At 42.7% G+C, this 25,990-nt stretch overlaps 1 protein-coding gene across 1 annotated transcript in view; it reads right to left on the bottom strand.

Moving 5' to 3' along the window:
• LOC118211545 (doublecortin domain-containing protein 2) overlaps window positions 1-25,990 on the bottom strand; it is a 33,825-nt gene that overhangs the window by 6,281 nt on the left and 1,554 nt on the right. Inside the window, exons 3-10 of the mRNA XM_035388846.1 lie at window positions 23,334-23,410; window positions 20,747-20,878; window positions 19,172-19,321; window positions 16,403-16,457; window positions 11,141-11,297; window positions 4,804-4,904; window positions 4,117-4,260; window positions 3,912-4,016 (exon numbers count right to left, since the gene is read on the bottom strand). Coding sequence (XP_035244737.1) covers window positions 3,912-4,016; window positions 4,117-4,260; window positions 4,804-4,904; window positions 11,141-11,297; window positions 16,403-16,457; window positions 19,172-19,321; window positions 20,747-20,878; window positions 23,334-23,410 — 921 coding nt within the window. The remainder of the gene's footprint in view (window positions 1-3,911; window positions 4,017-4,116; window positions 4,261-4,803; window positions 4,905-11,140; window positions 11,298-16,402; window positions 16,458-19,171; window positions 19,322-20,746; window positions 20,879-23,333; window positions 23,411-25,990) is intronic.

Below are 25,990 nucleotides of genomic sequence, written 5' to 3'. Positions count from 1 at the left end.
ATTCCGCTGTCGATTCCCGCAACATAAATGGGTTTCTCGTGTTGCCCTCTATGCAGATGCGTTTCATAACGTCCCTCTGTCTGCCAAACGTCACGTCTCGTTTCTGTATCGCCTGCAGGAAGAACAGTCTCCGCAGAGGGCGAAAACATTCTTCATTCCGAGTCGTGCAAACGCCTGTCAAAACAACGCACTTCACGGCGGTGAGGGTTCCTGCCCCCCCCCCCCCATGTTTTGGGAATCTCTGAAGGTAAATTGTGTGTGTGCGTGTGTGTTGTTTTTTGTTTTTTTTCCCGTTTTTTCTGTTTTTCATTTTCAGATCAGTTCTGCTGTCGTTTTCTCACACCTGGAGTTACTGCAAAGGGGGGTGACACCACAGCCCGCAGAGCTTCAGAAATCATTTGTCGTTGATAGAAATTAAAACGAACGACCTTACTGCCAAACATCAGCATTCCGCTCAGGGACTGGCACTTCCTGTGCTGAGGGAGTGGTGGTGGGGGGTGGGTGGTTATGGGGATGCACATGGTCTGCCTTTTTCCTTGGGCAAACCATTTTCAGTTGGGGAGAAAAAATTTTTCACTCGTCTCCCAATTTAAAATGCCATACAGCAATCAAAGGCTTGTCCTATTGCTTGTCCCAATGTCCTTCACCCTTCTGGGAGGGCAAAACATCCTCCAAAACTTCTGAAACCCCCCTGCTCCTTTTCTATTTAAATGACGCATTGCCCTGCCGGACATTTGTCCATGCTCAGCATCGGCACAGCCAGGAACTTAATATGGACCACATCACCACACCTAAAAAAAAACAGTTCGGTAGCTGGCTATTTTAACGCAGTGTCCATTCTCAATCACCTGCGTAATCTACGCAGACAAAAGACAGAGGAGCGACTCTGAATTCCACAAATTGTTTCGGGGGTTTTGGGAGTCCCCAGACTGGCCATGAAAAAATGCTCGATTTGTCATTGGACGCTCTCATAAAAAAAGCTGTTTTAGTTGTGTTTGAGGTTGGTAAAGTTACCGTGTTAATTGTTCGAGGGAGAAGAGTAAACCCTCTAGACAAGATATCCCTCCAGAACCAGGGTTCAGTGACTGTGTTTAATTTCACAAACTGCTCCCAGCAGCCAAAAAATGCCTAATGCTCCAAACACAGGGAAAGTTTGATTTAAAAAAAATAATAGTGAAAATTTTGTCATTATCAGCAACAGAAAAAAAAAAAATCTTGGCAAGAGCCAAGGTATACAGCATTATGAAGACCTCTTGGGTTCAGGATTTTGGAACACACTTCCATTTTTCATAAAATGGCCATTTTTATGATAATAATTACTGTAACATTACGATAACATTCAGTTAATAACAGTGGGCTAGCTGTTAAATTTTTTAAAGCCTTTAATTTGTTACAGGCTGTTTTTGCTGTTTTATTCAGAGAGCATATGTACTGCTTGCCACGATGCAGCTGCAGCTTCTGAAATAAACAGAGTCAATTAATTATTCAGACTTAATCAAGTTCGAATAAGACAGAAAGCTTCGATTTTGCGAGGCATTCCAAAAGCGGAGACCCAACTTTCTATCTGTGCGTGAAGCAGAGACAAACAGCAACGTTTCCTTTTGCTCTCAAGTGGTTCAATAGCCTCGCGAAGGAAAACAGAGCGCCTTGCTCTGATTAATGAGCGTACACTGTCTAATGAACAGTAATCTAATGATATAACGCAGTCGCCCCCGAGCGCCCCCGGCAACACTCGCTACGGAAACCGGCGACTGTGGCTGGGGTTGATTAGAGTTGACCCTGAGTGTGAGGGAAGCTTTGAAACGCTGAACCTAACGTGGGAGGGGCGGCGGGAGGGGGGCGGCTCTCGTTGTAAAACTGATCGCGGACAAACGGGAGGAAAGAATCGCGCGGGTGGGGAGAAGAATGGGGGGGGGGGGATCGATGGAGCGATCGATGGGCGTTAGATTTTATCACAAAATTCCAAGGGAGAGGAAAGCAACTGATCAAATGTCCCCCCCCACTCGTATCGGCGCATCCAGCCATATTAATTAAGAGGAAGCGCTTAGCCGACGGACCAATAAATCAGCCGATATCGTTAATTAAAACAAACGGTCGCGATAAACAGAAAATGTTGTGGGCTCGTATGGATATACTTCCTCTTCGAGTTAGGCCTAAATCTTTTCCACAGGGCATTGACTTCAGTGCGTTGTCCATTGTCCGTTGCTCGCCTTGGGCCCAAATACAAGTACCCTGAAATGATTCCTTTCCAACAACAAATACATTATGCAAGTTGCAAATGTTAAAACTAGCCAGATTGTGTCTAACCCACTGTTTGAATGCACTCATTTAAACAAAATTGCCTCCAGCTCCTTTACGCAACAACATTTGATTCCTTTATGCAACATTGATTGCATTTTTTATGAGAGCACAACACCCCAAGTTGGACATCAAAATCATCCCAAAAGAAACTATACTGTGCCTACCTCCCCACACACATTTCCTGAGTCCTGCCACACCTCTCCAAAAAAAAAAAAAATCTAATCAAATCAAATCCCATTCCCCGAATCAAACGCCCCTACCTCTTCGCCCTCCTGCCCCCAGAGAAGAAAATAAGTGGCAGCCATTGTTGTTCAGCCCAGTGATAATGATCCTGCCAATTAGCAGAGTCTAGGCTGAGGAAAATAATTCAGCTCTTTTGTGTCTTGGCTATTCTCTGGGTCTATGTTAATTCTGAATCAGCAACGTTCCCATCCAAGTAAATGTGGCAATTAATGAAAAATCTTATTGATGTGGCCTTTACCAAGGCAATAACTGCCCCGTGGAGTCAATAATTATTTAGATAAGAATTACCTTTATTACAAAAGAGCACACTTCAGCAATATTGTCATTGTGCTTAAACATCTCCCTTTGTTGTAACTGCTCTTGCTTGGAATGATGGTTTGCATTAAAAAGAAATGCTTGCTTGCTGATTGGGTCAAAGGGAGTTGATGGCTTTGGGTTTCGGAACAGAATGAAATTGCTCGGCATTACAAAGAGCCAGCCAGGGAATGGGCTCATTACTGAGTTGGACAATGCACATGTAATGATTTGCTGAAATGTATCGGGACGGAATAAATGTATTTAAATGACACCTCATTACTGTAAACCATAAGTCCTTGGGCCTCTAATGTTAAACTGAAAATGAATTTGGAAAAAGATAGCCTGAGATATTGCTTATGGGTACACTATATGCAAAGAGTGGAAGAGGAAGCTGTAAACAGACACTTGGCTGAGCAAGACTGATTCATCAAAGATATTCTAGTCCAGGTAGATGAGCAACTTCGGCGAGTTTACTGTCTGTGATAGAGCAGTGCATTCTAGAATGCGAAAAGTGTTGTGTCTCCAAACCCGTTAATATGCACAAAGTGAGGCCTATATCCTGTTTGATTCTACGAGTTTTAAAGACACTGCTCATATTTTAGACAGCAATTAGAATCAGATCTAAGCCTGCTGATAAATATTCACGAGAGCTGTAGTTCAGTGCAGAACTGATTGGCCATTTCAAAGCCACGTCACGCTTCTTCTAAAGTGACTCGGACGGAAAGCGCCGCTCTTGCGATGATTGGAAGTTCTGTCACAGACTATCCCATGAAATCCCATTAATAAATCTATAGTCAGTTTAGGATGAAGATATAAGGCCTTTAATAATCCATTACGGTTTCATCATTGGCGCATGTATGAAATTTGACTTTTAAATGCCCGTTCAGCTTCCCCCAGCAGTTAATGGTGAGCATTTTAAGAGACTGGGTCTACTCAGGATAACTGCTGAATGGTAGACTGCAAAACCTCTTTGGGAGCATTTCGTTTTAATGAAAGGCATGATTCAGTCAGTCGAGCTGTAGAACACTATGCACTGAGTGGTAGCTCTGCTCTAATAAACAACTACGCACCTCTCTCTCCGTTCCAGCTGGGGGCAGTGGCAGCGTGTCGGCACCGGGGCTGAGGCAAAGGACTCCTCCAGACTCACTCGGGCTCGGCGAAGTACTGCCAGAGATCTGCCGGTGGAAAGGAAACCGAATGAGGCCAGGGCGGCATTTTGCAGTCGCTAAAATGTGCTAAAAGGAGCTAAGTCAAGCTGGTGCTAGTTTCACCGACCTTCCTGGAGCCCACTGAAACAGGCCTCAGAGTGCCTGATGTCTCGGGCTGTTTTGGGACAGCTTCACTGGGGGTCTGCTGCCCACTTCTGGTGTGAATCTTGCTGTGATTGCATTGCTCCTCTTCAATGACCTTGGCTTCAGTCTGTCAATGGAATAAGTACTCACAGAACTCACAAGACAGGCAACATGATCCAGCTTATGAGTACTTGTACTTCACTTGTAACCCTCACTTGTAACCCCAGCCTACAGTTAAATCAAGTTACTTGATGCAACTCTTTTCTATGCAGGATGCATATTGCATGCGACAAGCATTTGCATTTGGTGCTTTTACAATGGACTGATAAAACAGCATTACCACGAGCCTGAACTCAATCAACATTTGTTCTAAGCAATGACTCACAACCAAAAAAATTTAGTTCTTTACGTTAGCTTTGTTTCTTTACAAACACACTTTGAGGAGGGAAGGGAATGGACTGATCAACCAACTTGCGACACTTGCATTTCAGCATAATCGCGAGTCAAAGCTAAGGACAAATGCCAATGAGTTTGTTCTGGTGATTGCTGAACTTGCCAGATACCTGTGTCTATTTGCAAGGGAAATTTAAGGACGAACGTTGATTGAATCGGGGGCCATTTTGTTTCACCTTGCTGGCTGTAGGTTTCATTTACCGCCAGCGGTCTCTACCTGATCAATGGGCAAGTCGGCCTTCATCCCTCTGTCTTCTTGTACTTCTGTCGCTCCCGCCATTTCCTTCCTCCTGCCTTTGGCTCTGAACACACCGCCCTCTGAGGAAAGCCATTAATCACTGTTACTCCCGGCGCGTTGCAGTCAGTCAGACGCCCGCGCGCCATCGTCTTTTTTATTCCTCCGTTTTTTCCTTCAGCTTCAGAGGTGATCAATAATTCCTTCAATCAATTCATTTATATAGAGTGCACGGTGGGACTGAAGGTTATTGCAAGTCTAGACGTTTACTTTTTTTTCTGTTTTACAAGTCAACCCCCGGAAAGTTGCGCTGAATAAAGTATGGTTCTGACTTCTTAAAAGAGGATTACATTTTTACAATAACATTATATTATTTTACATAAAGAAATATATTATATAAGTGTAGTAAATTATTATTATTATTATTATTACTACATAGGCTGTGGAGGGGCCTGGATACTCTGACTTATTGAAAAACAAATACAGCTGTTTCACATACACTGTTTGGAGGGGCTCCTAAGTGATGCATGCATCTAACAGACTTGTGTAGGATCAGCCACACCTGGTCCAGAAGAGCCACATGTTCAGCTGACGTCTCTTATTACTGGACACTTCATTGATCAATTAAAGCAGCTGATTACACAGTAAACTCACCTCAACAAAAACAAGTGCTCCCCGAAACTCTCCAGGGCCGGCCGCCCCTGCACGTGCGCACAATGCAGTGAGGGGTCCGATGACCCAGCTTGGGTTCAGGTTACACAGCGCCAAAAGTGACCAAGGCCCTCATATTGAACCTCCAGCACAGGCCACTCCTGCAACAGTCACTACTCCTGCGAGCTCTCCTGACTGACTACAGCAACCTCCTACTGTTGGTTTTATGACTATAAAACTCTCTTTCATGTGTAAAACACAATGCCCCAAGAGTGTGACGTTGGGGGGGTTCGGAACCAGAGAGGACCACCATACAGCCTGCCATAAGTATAGCTTAGCCTTGGCCAGACCTGGACAGTGTCCCTATGCAGACTGCTACATCCAGTGCATTTTTCAAGCAAAACGAACAGCCTGCAGCCTTCAGCATTCCCCCCATTGACTCCCTTCATTGAGGAGCTGCAGAGATGTTGTGCAGACCCAAAATCGCTGTTCCACCACACAAGTGATAGCAGACATTTGGCTGCTATACAGCATGCAGGTAACTATGGGGTGAGCAGAGCCCCCCTACAGATCCAAATATCACCTCATAATTTCCCCTGATGAAACCCTCAAAGCAAATTCCCACTGTCCCTGACCATAGTGCCCTATGACAGATAATCTGCTCATAAGTGGTTATGACATAGCAGCCTACATGGATCACATTGGCAACTCTATGCCCCACCTTATTCTGGCCTTATCTCACACTGCATGAATCAGGTGATGTGATGGCTCAGACTCTGGGTGATGCATCACTCCAGGCTTTTGCTTTTATGTCAAGGAACAGTGGTATGTCGCCAGGTCAGGCTGTCTCAGTCCCTCTTATCAGAGAGAGGGTGAAGGATTCTTTGTTTGGTTCCAGTAGTGCCAAGTCAGGTGTTCAGACCAGCTGCACAGCAGACTCTGGAATGCAACATGCGAGTAGGCCAAGTTAGCCAGAAGTTTGCTGACTTGGGGAGAGGGTCGGTACCTGTATCCTGGCAAGGTGGTCCTTCTGGGCAATGCTTTAGACATTCTTAAGCGTTTCACTCCCTTCCTCCAGCTGCTGGAAGTGCTGACTGCAGCATCAGCAATATTACCATTGGGCCTTGTCCCCTTGCATCCCATGCAAATGTGGCTAAACGGTCCTGGAGTCCTGGTCCTGGTCACGCATATTCTTATGCAGACAGGCAGCACCTCTGCTGTCTATCAGCTCAACCACCAAGGGGGAACCAGGTCAGCAGCAGCTTTGTGGGTGGCACAGTAATTTCACACCTGGGCCTTTTGTCATCTGTTACTCCTCAGAGCTGTGAATATGCCTGGCACATTCAATCAAGTGACAGACTTTCTGTCCCACCAGAAGCCTTCCCTGGGGGAGTGGAGACTCCACCCAGATGTGGTGGACCAGATCTGCAAAATTCCATGGGTGAGACCCAATTGAAGTGGCTATCTATTAGGATGCATTTCTTTGGACCATTGCATCTGTGAAATATGATGGAGAGCTTCACACCCTGTTAGCTGCATGCAAGTTGCATGCGGTGGAACCTTGATGGCTCAGGGGTCATACTGAGGCAGAACCCATCTTTTCTCCCAAAATGTCTATCTCCTTTTCAGATAAATCAGAGGATTGTGTAGGGAACCTTAACCCCCCAAGCCTAGTATGGAAAAGGGGTTGTAATGGGAGTAACAGTGCCTAGTGTGTGTACTTCAAGGCATATGTTTGGGCAACAGCCAGCCTTTGTAGGACTGCCATGATGGCCACATGATGGCTATTCCACCCGGTACAGGTCTACCTCCTGGAATGCCTTGAATGGCATACCATTAAAGAATATATGCGCTGCACCAACCTGCACTTCACTATGTATTGTTGACGTTTCTATAGATCACCGTAGCCACTCAGCATGCTGTTTCAGCAGCCTTCTTTCCAGCACCCTTGCAGTCATGAGATGGTTAAGTTTCCTCATGACTATGCTGGTTTGAGCCATCTAGTGCTATAAGCACAATCTCTGATGGTCAGGAGGAATGATATATAATGAGAGTTACGCATGTAACTACGGTTCTATGAATTCCGGATGACCACCAGAGTTCCCTGTCACTCAGAATCTTGTGAGCGTCTGCTAAATGCCTGTAATGAAACCTGTAATGCAATGAAATGAGATGTGCAGATGATATGTAGATGATTTATGGGGGGCATGCTGCGTAAAGTCATCTACGTCACCCGTGACTTTGTTTTTACATGGTCTAGTGATGAAGATCCAGTGCTTTCAGCGCCGTTTCTCACGGTCAGGAGGAATGAAATACAACCTGAGGTTTTAACTTCAGCTAAGCATGCTGCAATTGACCAAGTGTGTTCAAAGACGGGCCTCAAACTGCACCTATCACTAGGATTCCCCTTGACGGTCATCCGGAATTCACAGAACCACGGTTACATGCGTAACTCTAAACACCTAAACACAAGTGTTTAAACACCTAGACCACAGAACCAGCAGTTCTGTGGTCTTGGGGTTTAAACATGAGGTTTAAATTCCAGCTAAGCACATTGCAATCGCCCAATTCGGTCTAATTTACGATTTGATAGATTTATGATCTTTGAGAACCTACCTCTTTACCAAGCATGCCAGTTGTGTCCCATGTCACAATATATTCCATGCCAGTCACACATGTAGTCATAAAGGCAAATCTCATGTTTAAGAAAGTGATGTTTATACAGTAATGTATTGGGACAGTGACACAATTTTTGTTGCTTTGGCTCTGTACTCCAGCACACTGGATGTGAAATATAATAATGAATATGAAGTTAAAGTGCATGTTGTCATTTTTAATTTGAGGCCATTTACATCCACATTGGGTGACCCGTTTCGGAATTACAGTCATTTTTATACATAGCTCCCTCATTTTAGGGAAGCAAAATTAATTGGACAGTTGGCCGCCTAGTTGTTTCTCGGCCATCAGTGTGTTTGTATCATTAGTTCATGCACAAGAAAGCTAAGGCTGTAATTCCTAACTCATATTCATTATTTTATTTCATATCCAATGTGCTGTAGAATCAACCAACAAGAAATGTTTCACTATCCAAATTGACTTTTACATTTAACTATACAGTACTGTGCAAAAGTCTTAGGCACCCTAGCTTTTTAAATATAATATATAATATATATTTGGTCTTATACTGACACACTAATGCAGAAAACAATATGTTTTCTGCATTAGTATGTCAGTAGAAAAGAGCAAATTTGAGATTTCCAAACATGAATTTTCCAAAAAATGAAATTGTATTTTGTTAAATAAATAATAATTTAAGTAATAGACTACTTTTCAGATAAAAACTTGATCAAGGGTCTCTGGGATTACCTGGAGAGCCAGAAGCAAGCAAAACAGCCAAAATATGCAGAAGAACTGTGGCAAGTTCTCCAAAATGCTTGGAACAACCTACCAGCTGATATAAAACTGCAGGACAGCGTACCTAAGAGAATTGATGTAGTTTTAAAGGCAAAGGGTGGTCACACCAAACATTGATTTTATTTAGTTTTTAACTATTTACTGCTCTTTATATTATTTTTTCGATATTTATAACCTTTCATTTCATTATTTTTGAAAGCATCTTAGCTGTACAGCATTTTTTTACAGGTGCCTAAGACTTTTGCACAGTACTGTGTATCTGCAAATTATTCTCTTTTCCAAACTGCACAAACATGTATTTTGAGGCTTTAATTATAGGGCTTTATGTGCAACAAACCAAGACACCACCCCAACATAAATGCATGTCAAAAAGATGTACATTAAAAATAATAATAATATTTTAAAAAAGATTGCTTTTGTTAAAATATATATTTTTTTTTAATGGGCATCATTCCCTGCTTTTACGGATCCTTTTATTGGTGCTTTCCTGTCACCTATTGGTAAAATAAAGGTACTACAGCATCTTTGGGGGAACCACTCGTTGAATCATTGAGTAACGGGGTAATGCCATTTATGAAGCTGCCTCCTTAGGTCAGAGCCACAGCCTACCCATAAAGTCTACAGTCCACAGAATTAGCAGTGCACTTTTCAGTTAAATAAAAGTATTCCTCTTCTGTAAATATTTCCAGAAGAAGGAGTTCCTCATTACAAGTAAATATCATCTTTATGATATACATGAGAATCAGGCTGTTGTGGTTACAAAAGCCCCAGCAAGCATCTGAAGTAAGTGTGCGAAGGATGGAGACGGCAACCTTTTGGTATGCTACGGGTTACAGCTCCCTGTATCTCAGGACAAATTGGATTAGCTTTATTGCTTTTAGCTGCCACGGGCTAATTCCGTTCTCCAGGGTAGCTGGGACCGAACCCATCAGTGATCACGACAGCGGGGCTCTTGTGAACGTTTCCAGACAATTGGCTGGGCTGCCTCAGCCCCGAAACGTTAGAGACGCGATGTCCAAAACGCACGCAACACATACACACATGTGCGCGTGAGCACCGAGCTCCCCCAACGGCATCTGCTGGAAACTGAGAAAGGATTAGCTTTTTAGCATTTGCAGGCCTCCTGAGTTAATGAGCCATTTTCCTCAGCGCTTTTACATTTTAATGGCGAACCCCAGCCCATCCCGACACGCAGACGTACGCGCGCACACACTGGCCGACATTAATGATTCTGACACGGTGTCACCCTGCGCTTGCCCGTCCCTCAGCGGTGGCTTAATGCAGTTAAAAGGAAGCCCATGGCTCACTTTTCTAACAGTTATAATGAGTTTATAGCCCAGCTTTGGTTTGCAGGGCAATCCGGTGTCCAAGGGCCAGCCAGGGAGGCTCTAGTGAGCTGCCTTTATAAAAAGGGCCCACAGGCATAAAGTGACTGAGGCGATGAGGTCGTCACCATGGTGGTTATGTGTCAAACTATGGCATCATCGCTGTCAGCTTGTAATTACTGTACTTAGCGGGTATCTCCACATAGCAAGGTCATGACACTGGTCACTGTTTTTTTTTACTTATTTTTTTAGTTCCCCCCGCCTCATCATTCAAGAGCATCTCATCTGGTCTACTGAGCATGTGCAGTCTGTTTGCACCAGTTTTGCTAGCAGCTAGCAGTTCAGTAAGTGGACTGCAGTGTGAAAAGAAACGGGCTGGTTGCAGGAACTTTGGAGCAAGTGCGTTACTGTGCGCGTAACTAAGCCTGGCCTGCCTGCCCTCAACGAATGCCCCGATTGAGTGCGTTTACGGTATGATTCGTATCCTTGAACCCTTGTACCCTGTCTGAAGCCTCAAAAGGGGCCGTGCTCTTTCTAAAGGTGGCAAACATGCTTCCCTGATGTAGGTCCATCTCAGAAGGGTGAGTTAAAAAGTCTGCACACACATACGCACACACAAACGCACACACATACATACACACATAGACAAACACAGACCTAAGGTGATTTGTGAAGTCAAAGGAATATGTATCCAAAGCCTCTCCTATATCCAGCACACACACATACACACATACACAAAGACATAACTCTCTCTCACTCTCATGCAAACACACATACAGTACATGCACATGCTCACACATGCATATACACTATATATAGACAGACTTGCAGACATGCTTCTCAATCTTCAAAAGGCCCAGGTTGTGGGGAGAGAGAGCGTATACCTGCAACCTGCTGAGAAGACGGATGTGGGGAGATGAGACACCTACCCCCCGCTGTCAGCAGATGTGGGACTGCGGAGGCCTGTTTGTGTGGTCTCTCTCTTTCCGGCTTGGCATGGAAGTAGGAATCCGCGTGTTTTTTCAGGTTCCCCCTGGCAGGGTTCTCCACCTCATCTCCCAGAGACCGCACTCTGAACTCTGGAGACTGAGGGGAAGCACAAAAACACAATATCGCACACAGACACACGCGCTCAAACATCACCTTCACTTATATACACAAGCACACGCGCGCACATTACACGACTTTGGCTACCCTCGCCTTTGTACATCCGAACACGCGTGCGTGTGGCCGCTCGCACCCGAGCTGGTGTGTGTCTCTGTGCCTACGTGGGTGCGCGCGCACACGTTTCGCGCTCGCGGTTAACGCACACAAAATAAAAACCCCCCAAACTTGTTCTCTGCTCCCCGTTCTTCCGTCTCGCTCTCGCGTTTTTCATTGACCTCAATTTTTTTCGTCAGCCGACACGCTCCGAAGCGCGGCGGACTCCCGCCGGTATTGAATTCATGTGTTTCCAATAGATCCTACGCGCAGTCAATCAATCACCCGGGAGCGCGGCTCGCTAATCATTTATTGATGGAACGGGCCGGCCGCGCATATCTAAGCGCATTCGTCTTATTTATCAAGCCAGATCAAACAATGGGGGATCCAAACGGGCTTAAAGGGGGGAAGCGGCTTCCAGGGGATAGCTTATTCTTCGGGGCAGACGGCAGACGCGTATTGATGAGAGCGGGGGGCTCGGGAGCCGGATTGGGGAAGGGGAGAGAGGGAGAGAGAGAGAGAGAGAGAGAGAGAGAGAGAGAGAGAGAGAGAGAGAGAGAGAGAGAGAGAGAGAGAGAGAGAGAGAGAGAGAGAGAGAGAGAGACAGAGAGAGAGAGAGAGAGAGAGAGAGAGGAGAGAGAGAGAGAGAGAGAGAGAGAGAGAGAGAGAGAGAGAGAGAGAGAGAGAGAGAGAGAGAGAGAGAGAGAGAGAGAGAGAGAGAGAGAGAGAGAGAGAGAGAGAGAGAGAGAGAGAGAGAGAGAGAGAGAGAGAGAGAGAGAGAGAGAGAGAGAGAGAGAGAGAGAGAGAGAGAGAGAGAGAGAGAGAGAGCGCACGCAAAAGAGAAAGAAAGAGGGAAGGAGAAAAAAACTGTTGTAAGAGTTTGCGGGCCTTCGCAGATTGCAACATGCACAGCTGAATGAATTCTTTGTCGTAGTGCGCTTTGGTTCTTTTTTTTTTGGGGGGGGGGGGGGGGGTTCTACACAATCATTAGGCAGCAAGGGTGAGATCTGGGCCTCAGAGGGGACGGAGGGGGGGTTTTTGGCTCAGTGCTTTTTTCCAGTTAGCCGCTGCGCTACTGGTCGACCCGCAGCTGGGTCGCGGAAGATTCAGCTTTCTTCTACAAGAATTAACTTCAGGCTAATGCTGACTGCTCACCTGCTAGCACAGGGGGCTCGGGAGGGGCACAATACTAACTCATACGTTTCTTCACTTTTAAACGTACAGGCGATGCCAGTTGACATTCCTTTGAATTTCACAGGCCTTCTGTGGGTTTCCGTACAAACTGGGGGCGGGCTCGCTCGATGACTGCAGCCCGGAGAGAAATGAGCGTTCAGTAACGCTTTAATATTCTCTCAGTGCATCCCACCTGCTCACTTTCTTGCGTGAGCTGCGAGATGAGAGCTCCGAAGCGTACATTCCTAACAAACCACTTTCCTGTGGCATCAGAGCACTGAGTGGCACAGAGCAAGGAGACCAATTGGGAGCAACCTGAAATTATATTTCCTCTCTTTTTGGTAGTTAATGAAACAATAAACTGCAATTCACAACAAGAGCAAAGTTCACACAATCAAAACCAAATGCATTTGAACAGGTTGAACAATAAACCGACTGGAACGTAACACGATTCTCTACCGATACAATACGAACAGAATTTTAAAAAACATTAAAGATAAAAAGTCAATGTTGGGGTAAAATGTCTAATGCAGGGTTGTCCAACCCTGTTCCTGGAGATCTACAATCCTGTAGGTTTTCACTGAAACCCTAACAAAGTGCACCTTGTTCCACAACTAGAAATCTAATTGAGCTGCTAATTCGTACAATCAAGGGGTGCCGAGTTAGGGTTGAAATGAAAACAAAATTGCAATGGGTTGAAATGAAAGGACGGTAAATCTCCAGGAACAGGATTGGGCAGCCCTGGTCTAATGTCTAAATGTTGTTTGCAAATACATTGGTCAGAGAGAATAGAATGCCCCCTAATGAAGTCATCTGGGACAAGCTGTCAGTGATACCAGCACATGAGCAGAGCAGTTAAGGGGCAGCATGTGTAGCCAGAAGGTTGCAGGTTTGAACTGCTGTGGGGACCCTGTCGTGACATCACTTAGCTGAGCCTGCCTCAGTAAATACCCTCAAGCATAAATTGATAATGAATAAAATGCAAGCTCTACAGGTCGCTCGGTGTATCATAAATAAGTAATGCCATCTAATGTAATGTCCGATGCATGGCATTGTTCTCAGTGCACCTGGCAGGGTAGTGTAATCACATCTTGTGCTGCAGCGATGAGCACACTGGATACATGTCCTTTCCACCACCGTGCTCCATTATTAACCACTGTTACCAAGCTAAGCTACAGTACACCCGTTAGCATCAGGAACCTAAACATCACTGTGCTGTACTGACCTCAGAAACCAGTACTGACCTCATTGTGCTGTAGTGACCTCATCACCCTGTACTTATTTCATCATGTTGTGTTGACATCACATTGCTCCATACCAGTATCACCCTGCTCTAATGACCTCACTGTCCTTTTGTGACCTCATAATGCTGTTCTGACCGCATCAACCTGTCCTGACCTCGTTCTGCTGTATTGACCTCATCAGCCTGTACTACCAAGTGTGCACCATGTGCAAGTATGCATCTGTGAACATGGTCCAGGTCACTGACTCAGCTATTGCTGATATATGAGTCGCCGGTACATTGAATCAGAACACTTCCTGAGGTTTTATGGCCTAAACGTGCTGCCCCACACTTCTTTTAAGGGTGAGAGGGAGATGTGCTGACTGGGCTGGTTTGTAATCAGTGACACTTATTAGCTGACATATGTTTTAAGAAATGTACGTAATAAAACATATTTTAATTCATATTCCTACAAAAGGGCAGAGAGATGCTAAGATGCATTTATGTCCAATGAGGTTACCCTGTTAGGGAATGCTGACTTAGAAAGAAATTCAAAATGCTGAAACAAATGGGAAAAGCCATGTACAGGGAGGGAAAACACTCTAGGAGTATAACAAACTCCAAGATAAGGCAAATCAGGTACTAAAGTTAGTTTGTGCACTTATTTACATAAAAAAAGTAATATTAGGACACATGTCCTAACACGGTCCATGACAGAAATAGGGAAGATCACGCTTTTAGGTCTGCGTACAGTGCCGCAGTATTGAATGAGCAATACTGGATTACCTGAAGGAGAGATTGCCTGATAGCTGTCTCTCTGCCTCCACCTTCTGGTGCAAAATGGGAAGACAACATAAATCTCAAAACAGAGGTCTACATCAGAGGTGGGAAACGAGGGCCATATCTGTTTCTGGTTTTCATGCCAACTTCTGGCCTTAATTACTTAATTAGCGCTAACATTTATGCCATCTGACATTTTAGCTACATTTCCTGATAAGCACATGAATGACAGCCAAAGACTGTCACATAGTAGAGGTAGAAACTCAGGGGATTTTCAAGACCGGGCTTGGTACAGTGTTAGGTACTATGTAGTCTGTAGGTAATCAGAGCACAAGGTACAATTTAGTCAAAAAATGGGCTGAATGGCCTGTTCTTGGTCATTATGTTATGTTATGTTGTGTTCTACTGTCCTCATATGAAAAATTATATGTGTGACATAAACAAGTGTTGGTATATACAGCTAGTTAGCTCATTTAGCCTGGGTGATTTGGCAAAACAAAAGCCTGCATACACACCGGTTCTCCAGGATTGGAATTGTCTTCATTATAGCCTTACGGAGACCAAAAAACTGAATCATAAAAACTACACAAAGACAAATACTCTCTCAATAATACATTAAAGAACAGTAAAGATCCACAATGATTTACATTTTAGATAAAATGTGTCAATGCATAGATATAATGCTAAGAGTGATTATGTGTATGATATTATGTATGTTACTGGCAGCAAAAAACAATTAAGTTATGAGTTTTAAAATGTCTCCATAATAAAAATGCAATAAACCCAGATATACCCACACACATGTTCACTTGCACAAACACACACACACACGTGCGCATGCATGCATGTACGTACACACACACACACACACACACCCACAAACATAAATATTGCATTCAGCAATTACTGTCTGAGTCCATTATCCGTTTGAAGTTATCCTGCTTTTAGTGATTAAAGGTCCTTACATTTAAATAGTGCTTATTGTGCACAATCAATTCATCCTAAAGCAACACCTGCAAGTCATTTTCCCACTAGATAAATTGGCAAAGGTGAAGCTGTCATTTTTCTTGTTTATTCTGAACAGGCATCCAATATTTCATGCTGAACTTCTCTCAATACAAACAGCTGAATGTGCAGGTTGTTTGTGCATGTGTGTGTGTGGGGGGAGGAGGGGGGGCGCTTCCGTGTGTGTGTTTCCATAAAAATTTCATTGTGTGTAGAAGTTACACATCTTTTTCTTCACCATCCTTAAATGGCCACAATACTTCAGATGTGTACCCATGTGAGGGAAACCTAATCACAAGAACAAATTGTCCCCGTTTGAGAGAGTGAAAGACGTGTTTATGGTCACGGTCTGTGTCGTTCCGGTCTAAGAAAGTAGACGTCTTGCCCTTTGCAGTCCCGGTCTAAGAAAGTAAATGTCACAATCTGAAAAAATTAAGGACTAGGTGGTTGTGGACCTAGTCCAAGAGCGAAAGCCTTGTTTATCGGGTACTCCTGCACGTTTTCAGCCTGAAAGATACAATTCCAGTCTAAGAGAATGAGGCTTGATATTTACGGTCCCTTTCTAAGAGAGTGAACAGCTTCCACAAAAAGTAGTCAATTACGGGTCTAACCTAACACTTCTCTTTGTTTTCACTTCCTTATTGCAGTACACTAAAGGCCTTTTAAATGCAAAAAAATTAGCAAGTCAATTACACACAAACTATTAAACAAATAATAAAACATACATTAGTAATCACAGTAATCCAGACTGCCTGAGAATTTCTCTGCCGTTTGCAGAGCTAAAAAATTAAAATTGTCGGAGCGTACTCACCATTTCTTTCGCATGTTTGCTCTTCCTTAATGGCGGGAGAGAATCACTCAGGACTCTAATTTGAAAAAAGACATACAACCATTTCATAAAATGATAATAATTAAGTCGGTTCACACTACATGCTGTAAGTATAGAGAAAAAAGATAGCTATTTCCCCGCAGAGAGCACAACCCAGCAGGCATTACAATGTTTATGATTCCAGATTATCAAAAACAGTATTTCTGTAGCCTTTAAAGCCTTGTGTACACTCCCTGAATAGAGTGTATTTTCTTAGCCATCCTGAGCATTATTTTTGTCAATTTTGAGTAGGGCTGCTATCACAGGACTTGAGTCTCCCTGTCGCACTAAAAAGCACTGGTCTATTTCCTCTAATACATTTGAGTTTGAGATATTCTTATCTGCTCCTCGCTATTTTCCAGGAATTCAGCTTGGTCACACTTTTTCAAGGAATAGTGCTCCAGTTTTGCCACAATGGTGAAAATAATTATTTATTTTCTATTCCCACCAGAAAAAAAAAATTCCATTATGTATGGAGATGACAAATGTGTATGTCATGATCCATAAATAAGAGACAAAACTGTCAAACTGTGTTTTACTATGTACAAACAAATATCTTTCAACTTGTAAATTGTCGTTTAACTGAAGGTGCACTGATTTGTACAAATGCATACATATTTGTGAATACATATTTTCCCTTTTTCAATCAAGCATTCCCAAATGTAAACTTGGCTTGTGAAGTGTTGAATGTGCATTTGCGGATCAAGTGACATTGTGTATTCAGTGATGCAAGTTTGTGAGTTTCCTTTTTTATCATTTTTTTTTAATTTGAGACTTTTCTCTCGCTGTTCCTCCACATGCAAATAGCTGGCTGTCTTCTTCTGTGGTGGCGGTGCTCAACCAGGAATAATATTGCCAATATTATTGAGGCTAATCTCCCTCCATAATTCTGGAGCATTGTGTGATAACCTTTTTATAAGTGGCACTAATTAGGCATAAAGATGAAGTAGCTGATTGATTGATTGATCGTTGCATTATTTATGTGCTTGGCTTGGTCCCATTCCAGGGTGTCTCAGCTTACGTTTAACCCATTCTCCATTCAGCACACCCATTTAGATCAGGTACCTTGCTGAAAGTTAGAACAGCAATGCAGCACATGTGATGCTACCTATGTCCACCTGTGTGGACCTACTGTCCACAGCAAAATGCAATGAATGGTACAAATCAAGTCACTGGTAACTAGAGACACCAGTTTATCTAGGGCACAGGACCCAAAATGATTTCAACTTGCATTACCATCTAAATCATCATGGGGCACTGTTGGAATTGGACTGCTTCAATCACCTGGCTAATACTATCAGTGATCAACTGCGCTCCTCATGAAGGCAATTAGTTGACATAATACACCAGGTAGAGGAAGGAATGCGACATGGACAGAATGTTAAACATAGCCGGTCCTTGAGCAACCGATTGCAATGGCACCCTTCTGGTACACTTCACACTGACTGAGTTCATAGAATTTTCACAGTTTGCAATGAATCCATACAGGTGCAAAAAAAAACAGCAATAAGCCAGACAGAAACATCAACTGCAGTCTGAAATAAACAAGGAGAATCCTCTGTCTGTGGAAAAAAAAAACAACTGATGAGTTGACTGATCTGAAATTTGACAGAGGCGTTCATGAGTGAGAACTCCCTTGAAGACATTCGAAAAAGTTGACGAATCCTAAATTACGTGCATTGTAAACACGCACGTAAGAAATGCCATGAGAACCGGTTGTGCCAGCTGATGCATATCTGTGGTCACTTGCCAGTCGCAGATGGCACGGACAATTGTGCAATTGTGCAAAACAAGATGGAGCAGGTGGCATTCTGCTGTACTGCCCGGTTCCCATTACTTCCATTTCTACTGCTGATTTGTGTACCTGGATACGGGCATCACACTGAATACTGCCGTGCTGGCACAGATGCAGGACCTGCTGTGACTAAGACAAGGGTTCAGGGACACCGGTCAAACTATTTGTGGAGCGTGAAACAATTTTGTTTGAAATAATCCACTGGTTTGAGAGTAAAGAGATCGGAATGCATGAAACAGATAGACAGCACGGTCACGTTAGACATTCATAACAGCAAACCACTCAAAGAAGTTGCCAAGAAACTGACAAGGCAATTGCTGGCACACAAAAAAGGCACTCTATTGATATTTGGGACAGAGACGAAAATTGTTTTCCAAATATTGTGCAGAAGGCAAAACGATATTTTCTTGTTCCAACCAACACCGATTACAGAAAAATAGATTTTTAAGCCGACACAACTGCTAACTATATAATTGTTTTGATTATTTCATTTTTGACCCGGTACTATAATTGCACTTTTTATGTGTAGTTCCCATCGCTCGAAAAGAAAAACAAAGTGATCACTCAACTCTACAAAGCTATCAACTACAGGTCTGGATTTCTACGCTGTGAAAGCAGCATATGAAAGGTCACTGCAGCCAATCATTGACTGTGCTTAATTACCACCAATTGACGTACATTATTGGAGAGGGGCAATGCGATAATTGACTGACTAGAAGGCTCTATTGACCTCTTGTTGAGGGATGACTGAATTGCAGGTGAGAAAACCGCCCTAGATAAACTGGTGCCCCTACTGCTAACAAAGGACTGCCAATTTTGGAGGGGAAAGCCTGACTCTCCTATTGCTGTAGTGCACTTGATTTAAAATGTTATTTGGTCATTGCAGCTCAATCGATTAATTTAAAAAAAGCACTTACCCCTGCCTGTTGTCACGGATAACCTCCCTGGTGGGAACCCAGTGGAAGTACGGCAGGAAACGGAATCTCTCCGTACCCACGGCGACATAATACTGGCCATTTTCCAGCTCGGCGGAGCCCAGTAGGGGAGTCCCTTTCAATGTGCAGATCCTGGCACAGCGAAAGCAATGTGAGCAAGACTCTCCAGCCGTGGGGCAGGGATGCCTTTTATGAGAGAAAAGCCATTTACCTTTACCAGTGAAAGACCATTGGTCTTGGGGTCGCTACGGTTACAGAATCAAATATAAAATTTATGGCTGTTTAACTGAAGCTGTCACTAAACTGTCACTAAATTCTCACTTCATTTTTTATGGGAATAAACCAAAAATTGCAATGATCCATTCTACCAGAACCAATTAAACAGTGCTGAATATGTCAGTTCATCAATATATGGATCCTAATTTAAAAACTACGCAAGCTATCCTGAGTAAGATTCATCAAATTAATCATTTCATAAAGCAGGGCTAGGTAATCCTATTAGCAGAGTGTCACACCCTGAAGATTATATCTCAGTAATCTGTAAATCAGGGGTATCAAACTCTAGTCCTAGGCCACAGCATCCACCATTTTTTGTCTGTATCAGCACTTAAGTGCTTAATTGAGCCATTTATTGACTGAAGAGTCGATGAGCCTCACTCCCAAGGTTGAAAGTGGCTGTTAATTGAAAGGAAACCACACACTGCAACACCCCAGGCCTGGAGTTTTGGATCACTGGTCCAAACCAAAGAACCCCTACCTTGTTCAGGCTGGTATGAGTACTCCTGCAGCTGGCAGCTGCTGGGGGTTTAAATTTGGTGCATACGTCTCCATTAAACTTAATTAGCTGGTCAATTAGCTCTTTCAGGTCCTATCGAACAACTAATTTGTTTTAATCAATTGAATCAAATACCTGTCTGTATTAGTCATTCTTTTGATGGACACAAATGAGAGACAGCAAATTTACTTGTGCCTTTCTGGAAGAATGTTCCAGATCAGCATTAAGGAGTGGGGAAGGAGGACCCTATTTGTTTCTGGATTTCCTCCCAATTTACTCTCATAATTATTTACATAGCCCAATCATTTACAGGTCTGAAATTTTAGCTACACTGACTGATAAGCACAAATGATAGCTACAGACTATTCTTGGGTTTACAGAAAGATCTGTTATAGTTACAGAACATTCAGTAAGTTCAATCTGAATGGTCTGCATTACTCCTAGGGAGACATTTCACAGGGGTGGTGTGCCAGAGGGAGTGTTGTTTTTAACTTTATTGTTGGTGGGTATTTCACAGTTTGGCTGTCTTTGTTCTATAGATTTTTTATGTACGTTTTTTATGAAATGAGATCTCAGATATAAGGAAGAAGCACATTTGTTCAGATTTGTGGTCTGAGAATTGACCTCCCACCTCTCGGGTTACTGATGCTCTTAACCCCAATTAATACACTAGTCTTCTCATTGTAAGTCGCTCAGGGTGAAAACCTCAGACAAATGCCAGCAATGTAATGTAATGTAACCAGCAAGCATAGCATAGGGTGCTCCGTTTTTCGCCGTCCTACCTGTACACAGCCCCGGTGCGCAGGTGAACCTTCTGAGTCACCAGGGCCAGAATGCCATCCCAGCTTCTCAGAGTGTACCTGGGAATCAGTACGCGAGCTGGGGGAACCAGCACGTCCCCGTTGGTGAAGACGCTGCAAAACAGGGCAGAGCGTCCCGTGAGCACCGCGGCGTCCGCTCGGCTCCCCGTTCCCCGGCCATCTGCCGCCGCCGCCACCACGCGCTATCAATCACAGACACTTCTGAACTAATCGGAGGACTTCTGCTCTCGATCGCAAAACATTATCGGTCCCGGATAACACATGGAGGCTCCAGCTGTTCCGGGGTTCCTGGAGAGTCGGTCTCCCTTGACTACCCGTTGAAGCGTTAACAGTAACATAACCAGAGTTTTAACGCCAAGGTCATTTGGTTTTATTGAGGTCGTTCCATAAAAAGACAACCACGGTAGAATGTCAATGTTTCTGCCTTTTAAACTTTTTTCTCTTACTGGCCTTTACACCACGAAACAAAACATTACTGTCGTCCATCATCCTCCTGGGCCCTCGCTCAACTTTATAGAGGAGCTGGATGTCCTGCTGAACTCCTTCTCAGAGAATGACACCTGGGCTACGTTCTAATCGAAGTTAAAATGCTCCCCTCACTGAGCCCTCCAGTGACTTATGATATGACACGAGAGAGCCCTTATTGAATGAGGGGAGGGGTCAGAGCTGTTTAAATTTGGAACACCCTCACGCTTATTCTTCACTTCAACATTCATCAGCAGCGAAAAGGAAGTTTCTATGGTTGGCCTTTGAGGACATCTGTTAGGCGTTCTGTATAATTATTTACACATGCTACAATGCATATAAACATGTGTTATTTATTACAAACTGGTATGTTATAAATAATTGCGAATAACTTGCAAAAGACATTGATAAACTGGCATATAATATATCGTTAATAAACGTGTTATCAAACTTTATGAACAAGCTTTATTATTAGTGAGGTGACCTAGAGGAATTTTTTTGTCATCATTTTTTTACATCTTACATTTCACCTCAGCCATATATATTGATTCATTTTTTCATCTTACAATCTCTTAATGGCTACAAGGCTTTAGAGGGGCTTAGTCCACTTTGTGGACGACAGCATCAGATTAATGTTTATATTTAATGAAACACAAGCAGCAGATTGGTGTATCCAGTCAAAAGGGTTTCCTCTGGTCTAGATCATCCCACCAATAATAAACTTGTTCACAAAATGTCCTCGGAACAAACACAAACCTGTTTTCTCCAAAAAACAACACATATAGTTTCCATACATTTCATGGTGACAAACTACTGTTAACGTTACTACACTTCTTACAATTGTAAGTTCGATTATCTGACATTCTACCGAGAAAGAAAGATAGCGTCAATTAAAATGAACTCTTCGAACCGAAGGGAGCATCACAATGCATTCTGGGCAATTTTGCTGCTCGAAGGAATGTTTTGTTGGAGAGAGGAAAACCGAGGGCTTGAGGGAGTGTAAATCCTCCCTCCATTTGCTTAAATTGAAAGGCAAACACCCTTTCTGTGGCGGCCATCTTACATCTGGGACATTTTGGTGATATCCCCCCAATCGAGGAGGAGCCCCCTCCAATCAAGGGGGAGTGAGCATAAAAAAGCCAGCATTTTTGGGAACTGGAACGCAGCCCTGGTCCTCACATTTCTCTACTCGCTCAATATTTCCCTCTGCCGGTCACCTCCCACCCACCCTTGACTACAGCGACCCGCCCTGGCCAGAACCCCCCGCCTCTGCCTTAAGACCCCTGCAGCTCATCTAGCACTCTGCAGCTCGCTTGCCGTTCAAACTCCCCAGGTCCTCACACATGATGCCTCCTCTCCGCCCCCTCCACTGGCTCCCTGCCGTAGCTTGCATTATGTTCAAGACCCCAGCGCTGACCTCCACCGAGAACTGATTTACTCCCTCCTACACCTAGCCCGTGGTCAAGCTCTACCCCCGGCTCAGCCAATCTGTTCAGCCAACACGGGTCGCCACGTAACTTTATCTCTGTGAGGATCCAGTGCTTGCTCGAGATCACAATTCCTTTCTGCCCTGGCACCCGTGAGGTAGAATGACCTCCCCACCACCGGCGGAAGAGCAGAGACACTTTCCATATTCTGGAATAGGAACACCTGGAATTCAACACTTACCTTCCCTGCACTTACCCTCAGTAAATTTAAAACTGAAAACTTGCTCTTACTTACCTTACCCTGATTGTGTGGACAGTAATTATTTGATAGTTTTTACTTGCTAATACATGCATGTGAACCATGTCAGGGTAAGGTTCAACACAGATAAGAATTGTGTGTTAACTGACCATTAAAGTAGAAACAGTGAACTACTAACACAAGATGCACATACACTTATATTTAGCAGACTGAATACATGTTTAGTTTTTTTAACCAAACCATTTAAACTCAATAAATTTAAAGTGAATCTTTGTGTAATGGAATACACAGCAGCCATCCATCTACTGGCTATTAAAGCAAAATTTTTTTGCCTCTAAATGGAATGTTTGCTGGTGTACAATAACTGCGGGGCATTTGGGATAAAATCCATACTCACTGGATAGTGCATGACTCATGAATAATTTTTCTCCAGCGCGCAGAAACAATTATTCTGCTGTGAACCACGGGTCGTATCTGAAATATAACAGGACCAGGTGATTACAAAGAAGCCAGCAGGACTAAGCTATTGCTTCCTGACTCCACTTTATACGGAAGACAGAAATATTTTTTTAAAGAGAAAGTCAGGCTCTCCCAAATCGATCAGTGTCATACCATGCAGGGGCGGAATATCGTGTTGCTATTAATGGAATTTCTGTTTGAACACTGAAATTACAGGGGGGAAAATGAACTATGTATCTAAATGTAAAGTGTTTCTCAGTAAGCAAACATTTCTGTATTCAGAATATTGTGTGGGATGTTAAAAATTGACAATGATGAAAAAAACTGAACATTTTATTCAATCTAAATTTTCATGTGCCAATGCTGTGAAAACAACTGCTCAAAGTGATCCAGTGCATGAATAAAGGATAAAAGTACATGGAACAGCCAATCTATTATGTTAAGCCACAAAGTGAACTACCTCATTAAAGTATAATTATTATTATAAGTCAAATCTTGAGAGAAATCTGAAGGAATCAAGTAAATCATTATCCTAATTATTAACACCCCCACTCCACAAAGACAGAAGATACTCTGGAAAAGGAAAAGCCAGTAAGGCACACCAGCTTTAATGAATGTTTCAACAGCTACTTTAATGAAGGTAACAAACTCCACTTTGAGGTAGCAGTAGTCAGAAAGAAAGAAAGTGTTGTTATTTTACATAGCAGGCAATCCATAAGCAATATTAACTGGTTTGTACATAGAATAGCTGTTGAATTTAATAAGGCTGATTACTGTAATTCCACTTTCTGACTAATGGTGGGAGTGTTGCACAGGGCATCGAGAGACATGTTCTTGTGTTACATATTGTAGTTTTTTTGGGTTAGTACTATACAAAATCCCTGACTTTAATAGGCTCATATGGCAAGCTCTGTAAACAGGATGAGCCATCCAGATTGTTTATAAATGATCTAAATAATCTGACTATTCCACACTAATCACACAAAATTAGACAAACACTAGTAAAGGCATTTATAGTAAAGGTATTTATAACTACTGGTTTTAATTATTTTAAGTGGTTGTTGGGGGATGCATAGGAAAACCACCCAAGGGTATTTTATGACTTACACTTCTGATAACTCATTTTCAAGTGATTTAACTTGCTAATACATGCATGTGAACCTTGTCATAATGAACTTAAAAGCATTCTAGAAGGCATTTATATTTCAGCCCCATAGAGCCAATACATTCAACACATTCCCTAGCGATTCATAATTAATAACTTACTAATATCTATGAGAATGCAAACTAGTGAGTTAACACAGATAAGAATTATGTGTTAAATAACCATTAAATTATAAACAGTTAAAGACTAACACAAGATGCACATACACTTATATTTAGCTGACTGAATACGTTTACTTTTTTATCTAAATAATCTAACTATTCCACACTAATCACACAAAATTAGACAAACACTAGTAAAGGCATTTATAGTAAAGGTATTTATAACTACTGGTTTTAATTATTTTAAGTGGTTGTTTGGGGATACATAGGAAAAACACCCCAAGGGTATTTTATGACTTAAACTTCTGATAACTAATTTTCAAGTGATCATACATTTTCCATATGCTTAATGTGGGTAATGTCAAGAGATGACCTTCCTGAAAAGCTATGTAAATCCAATAGACTTTTAACATATTTTAATGTTTCATAATACACTCCTCAATTATACATATAGATACAATACTGCATATGAATAATAGAACGATACATATATAATACATTAAAATATTCACAGCGTATGTACAATTGAGTGCATAAGGGGAGAGGGAGGTCAATAAAGGCCTAATTCAATTACCCCTTTCTTTAAGGAATTCTTAACAAGCAGTGAAGGTAAATTAAGTGTTCTGTGTTAACTGAATGGATGTAAGAGCGAAGGAACAGTACAAAGAAAACATTGAGATATTCAAAGATTGAGTAAAGTGCACTGCACAGTGTTTTTATTGCTGCAGCCCATAACTAGCCTAACCCGAGTGTCAGACATACAGCGGCCACTGGCCACTGTATGTTTGACTAAATCTTTAACAGAATCTTTAACAGAAACTTGGATTTGGTGAACTCTGGGCAGCACATATTGCCACACAGCATGCATAATCTGCCTGTTGAATACATCTACCGATCCAGTTAGCACATTATGATGAACTGTATGTCTGTCTGTGAAAATCTAAATGGAACTCACTTAAAAGTCAAGATTTATCGGAGACTAACACTAGGCTGATTACTGTACACAGCTCAATAGATTAAATATTTTTGCTTGGATAACACACTAAAAAGAATCAATGTGAAACATTGATCAGATCTATGAAGCAGTCAGAAGACTGGAGTTTTGAAATAAGCTACATACTGATAAACAATGTAGAAATACTATTTGTGACCCGTGAAAGCAATGACATCCTTAGCTTTAAAAGTTAAAAATTGTTTCAGTCATGTTTCTACTTCAGAATATCATTTCAGAACTCAAATAGCTCCATTAGACAACAGTGTGAGTGCATGCAGACAAACCACCATTAGACATCCTCATGACTAAAATATGAGAAATGTTCAAAATCACGT

This window comes from Anguilla anguilla, chromosome 1 (genome assembly GCF_013347855.1).
Source record: "Anguilla anguilla isolate fAngAng1 chromosome 1, fAngAng1.pri, whole genome shotgun sequence".
NCBI lineage: Eukaryota > Metazoa > Chordata > Actinopteri > Anguilliformes > Anguillidae > Anguilla > Anguilla anguilla.
Note: the sequence above shows the minus strand (reverse complement) of the source record. Positions and strands in the feature narration are given on the sequence as shown.